This window comes from Helianthus annuus, chromosome 5 (assembly GCF_002127325.2).
Source record: "Helianthus annuus cultivar XRQ/B chromosome 5, HanXRQr2.0-SUNRISE, whole genome shotgun sequence".
Taxonomy (NCBI): domain Eukaryota; kingdom Viridiplantae; phylum Streptophyta; class Magnoliopsida; order Asterales; family Asteraceae; genus Helianthus; species Helianthus annuus.
In genome coordinates this window covers 163,126,580-163,131,423 of record NC_035437.2, presented here as the reverse complement: position 1 = coordinate 163,131,423, position 4,844 = coordinate 163,126,580, and the positions used below count along the sequence as shown (strand labels likewise).

General features: G+C 38.5%; 1 protein-coding gene across 1 annotated transcript; it reads right to left on the bottom strand.

The window, feature by feature from the left end:
* Positions 1-857: 857 nt before the first annotated feature.
* LOC110941749 (anaphase-promoting complex subunit 8) lies at positions 858-4,494 on the bottom strand. The gene is made up of 4 exons (XM_022183411.2): positions 4,323-4,494; positions 3,947-4,259; positions 2,258-3,508; positions 858-1,167 (listed from the first exon to the last, which is right to left on the bottom strand). The coding sequence occupies exons 1-4, from the start codon at positions 4,409-4,411 to the stop codon at positions 1,105-1,107; spliced, it is 1,716 nt and encodes a 571-aa protein (XP_022039103.1). The 5' UTR covers positions 4,412-4,494; the 3' UTR covers positions 858-1,104.
* Positions 4,495-4,844: the final 350 nt, after the last annotated feature.

Here is a 4,844-nt window from a genome sequence, read left to right as displayed (position 1 = left end):
GGCAATAAGTTGTGGAGGAGAGTCATTTGGAGTCTGCATAACAGTTCCAAAACTTGGAATTTTATTCCAAGAAAGATGTGTATAGGAGGTGTGTGGAAGCAGGTCATAAAGATATCACAAGACATGGGAGCTGCTGGTGTATTTCAGGAGTCCTTTTTTAAATGTATACCGGGAAGTGGGCAGGGATCCTAGTTTGGACAAAGAAAAGGAGCCAGGATCCTAGTTCGGACAAAGAAAAGGAGCAGCTGGAAGAGCTTATTTCAGATCTGATGCAGTTCCATCTGGGACCTGGAGAAGACCGCTGGAGTTGGATCTTGGAACCGGATGGTAGATTTTCTGTGAGAAGTCTTCGAAGGCAGCTTCAAGGTAATAACGTGGTGGATAGTGGGCATGTATTCACCGGAACAATTGGATCCCAGTTAAAGTAAATGTAATGATGTGGAGGTTGTCGTTGAACCGACTACCTACTATGGTAGAGTTAGCGAAAAGAAATGTCCATCTAGAATCCATTACTTGCAAATTGTGTGGGCTGGAAGACGAGACTGCAGAACATTTATTCGTGGCAGTTTGGTGCTTATGGAAATCCAGAAACGAAGCCATGTTATAAAGATGTCAACGCCGCAAAAATTAAACAAGACATTAAGACGTTAGGATACTTGTGGATCAAAAATAGATCTTGTTATAAGACTATTACATGGATCGATTGGTGTAACTTTAATTTGTAAGTATGGCGTTTGTGTTGTTGGCCTAGCGATTTGCTAATGGTCGGTTTTTAATGAAAGTTGTTAAAAAAATTAAAAAAAAAAAAAAAAGAGAGAGAGAAATACCCATTTAAATATAAGAAAATAGACGGTGCATAAAGAAAATACTTCTCAAACAAATTACGATTAAAGATTACAAGATACGATTGAACTATTTCAACAAAACGAACTATTTAAACAAAATGAATAAAAAAATCTCCTACATCGGGTTCTCAAAACAGCATTGCGGTTTGATCTTTTAAGTAGATGTGCTTCATATTTCATGCACCAAAAGGGAAAAGAAGATAACTCATAGCCCACAACATTTGTTGAATACTATGAAGAGAAACGTTCAATGTCGGTTTTAAGGAAAACCAGATTGTGCAAGTTTAACTGCTTGAAGAAGACTTTTTGCTTTTTCCTTCTCCTGCAATCACAATTAAAACTCAGTTGCTAAAGCTTTCACTTATTCAGCGGGTCAGTTTAACCCGAAACACTTTCTGTCAAAAAGATTGTGTCGCATACAACTAAAAAAATAGAATATGTCAAAATACTCCATAAATAGAGGTAGCAAAATGGATGCGTCACATAGGTTGACAGGTTGAAACGCGTTATGACCAAAACGATTTAGCTTTTCGATAAATAACAAGTTTGCCAATGATTATAAAAATTATAATATTATGTTACTTTAAATGTTTTAGGAAGTCTTATACATTAACGATAACACTTTGTACGCCTTCTGATTAGTTTGGCCCATTTCTTTCTAAGGTAGTGTTCGTTTCATGGATTGTAATGGAATTGGAATGGGAATTCGCGCATAAATTGAAATTTGATTTGTAATTTAAGAGTGTTTGTTTTGAAAAATGGAATGAAATTTGGATGGAATCATGGTTTTAAAAAACGGTTGAGGCGTGCGCCTCGAGGCGCGCCTCAAGGCGAAACGGCCAAAAAACGATTCTGAGGCGCGCCTCATGGGGTTTCTAATGTATGTGCGCCTCAGAGGGGCTGAGGCGCTAAAAAGGCTGCACCTCGGGTGCGCCTCAGGGGTTTTTGTTATTTGTTTTTGATGTTTTTGAGTTTTTGTGTCAATTTCAAGCAATTTATGTCTTTTATATGTGTGTTTTTTATTATTTTGATGAATTTGATGATGAATTTAGTTAGTATTACTATTTTTATAAGATATATAATATTTATATTTATTTTTTAACTCCGCCTCGGGCTTACGCCTCGTGAGGCGAAGGGAAAACGCCTCGAAACTCGTTTCCGTTTTTTTAAACCTTGGATGGAATTAGAATGTAGATTCCGTTTCTTATGTGTTGTTCAATTCCAATTCATTTTCTTGTAGAAACCAACAAAATAAGAAGTGAAATCAACATTCCAATTTCCTCAAGATTTCATTCCATTCTGTGAAACGAACACTACCTAAGTGTATGTTTTTTATTTACCCGTTTGACCCGTCAGAGATAAAACATAATGCATAATGCTTGAAAATGGATAAAAACATATGTGCAACTTACAGGGCCATTATAATCAAGAAGACGAGTACAATACACTTCAGCTTCTTCGTATCTTTCCTGAGCTCTACAATAAGTCGCAAGAAACAATAACGCTTCAACCATATTCGGCCCTTCTCGTTCTTCCTCTTCCATTCTTTCCAAATCTTTTTTATAATAAAACGCAGCCTCTTGATTTTGCCCTAATTCACTATGCAATTTAGCCAACCTATGAAGAGCAATCGCTTCTCTATCATTACAACTTGCAGCCCGTCTGTAACACTTAATCGCTTCCTCGTGCATACGAATTTCGTCCCGTTCGTAGCATTGTGCCATCGCAATCCACAACCGAGAATCTCCGGGCTGCAAAAACACCGATTTTTTAAAATAATGAAGCGCGTAATACGGCATTCCCATCATTTCGTACGCTTGTCCTAGCCCATACCAAGCCCGATAATCACATGGGTTTATATCGACAGCCCGTCTGTAAGCGTCAACAGCCGCAGGAGTGTTTTTCATCTCAACATACTCATGCCCCATTAACGTCCATGCAGATAGATAATTTTTATCTAGTTTTAACGCGCGTTTAAAATACATAACCGACTTCTCGTGAAGGCCCTTTAAACTATAGTAGTTCCCGATTATACAACAAGATTCGGGCCGGTATTTATCCGTCAGGAAAACTTGGTGCGCAAGGTAACTTAGACCCGAGAAGCATTCTTTCGCATACAATACGTTAGAATACATGTCCATGTCATCGATACGATACGGATCGATACGAAGAAGCTCTTCGAAAACAACCTCTACATTTTCGAAATCACGTAGACTGTACTGGGCTTTAGCGATTTGGGCTTTGATGTAGTTACTTGAACCAAAAGTTGATTGCAAGTAATCGTATTTAGCTAAAGATTCGTTATGCATACGTAACTCGTGATACGTGCTTGCGAGAAAGAAGTCTTTCATCCAATGATTATGCAGTTTGAGACCGTTTAGTGTGTCGATTGTGGTGCATAAGGATTGTAGCGTTAACCACGCGGTCCAGTTCCATGGGTAGGCGTTAACAGACTCGACAAGAATGGTTCTGGCTAGATTTTCGTTACCTTTCGCTTTGAGAACAAGACCGTATAAGTAGAGCCCAAACGAGTCGATTGAGCCGTTTTTACGAACTGCGGCTAAGTCTCGTTCTATGGACACGATTTCGCTATTTACAGTGTTACTTTCACCCAAAGATCCCTCGAGTTCAATTGTTTCTTCTTCTTTTCTCTTCTCGCCAGCCTGGAATAAGCAAGCGAGAGTCATTAAAAACGTAATGAACCATGAAGCATAATAATAATTTCACATTCATCAGATATAAACAACATATGAGGGTTCTTTTCGCCAGCCTCATTTACTTATTTATATAGCGGAAGTCAATGATATGATCAAGAAATATAAGACCGCGTTCTTTAACCTATGCACCACAAAAAAATACTAATATAGTCACAAAAAATCATCATTGGAGTTATAACGTTCCTAAATATACTAAACAAACACACGTAATAACTGTTTTAAGAAGCATCATATCAATTTACACTACTAGCATTTAATCGAACACCTGGTATGCATGAAAAAACAACAGCCCGAAACAGTCCAGCAGACAAGTAACAATTCCCTAAATAATCCTAAACCAAGTTGCTACAAAATCTACCGAACTATCGGGATGAGAAAACGAACCAAATAAAGAGCATAACACTTCAAAAACAAAGCTTTACTCCCAGTCTGGTCAGACAAAACATGAGCAGCCCTTCTATACTCCCTGCAATTAAAATACGACTTTGCAAGAACATACAAATCAGAATCCACGTCCCCATTATCCTCCTCCAACACCGGAGTTGAAACATACGATGTCCCAGCAATAGGGGTTGATGTAATCTCATCAGTACAATGAAACCTACGGAGAATACTGGAAGAATCTCGCTGTAATCGGGTGTGTGAAGGCGGGTACTTTGTTGGATCTTGTTCAATACCCACCAGTTGTTCTGCAGCCCTGTTGTTGATGTTTGAGATTAGAGCAATTCAAATTTGGGTTTTTGAGGGTTTTGAAGCTTACCATTTGGATGCGGAATATAGGCAGCGATCGTTGAGTTGTTGGATCGCTGTTCGAAGCTCGTTCCGGCAGTTTTGCTTGTTGACACCCATCGGAGATTGGAGAGGGTGAATGTGTTTTGGACTGAAATTTTTGAAATGGGGTTGTGGACGAGTGTGGACGCGGGCTTGGTGATGTGAATTTGGATCGGGGGGTTTATATATAAATTATAGAGTAAACTCCCATTTTGGTCTCTGTGATTTGGTCACTTTTGCCATTTTAGTTTAAATCTCAAACTTTTTAAATGTGGGTTCATGTGGTTTCACTTTTGTTGTCATTTTAGTTCAAAATTCAAATTACCTCATATTTGACTATTAAAAACTGGTTATTTTGTCATTATTCTTAGGGGCAAAATGGTCATTTACATTTTATAAATAAATACAGACCTACCAGTCAACCATCCCTATCTCTCTCTCCGAGATATGCACCATCTCAACTCTCTCTCTCGCTTATATCTCTAAACCTAAGTCTTGACATCCACAAACC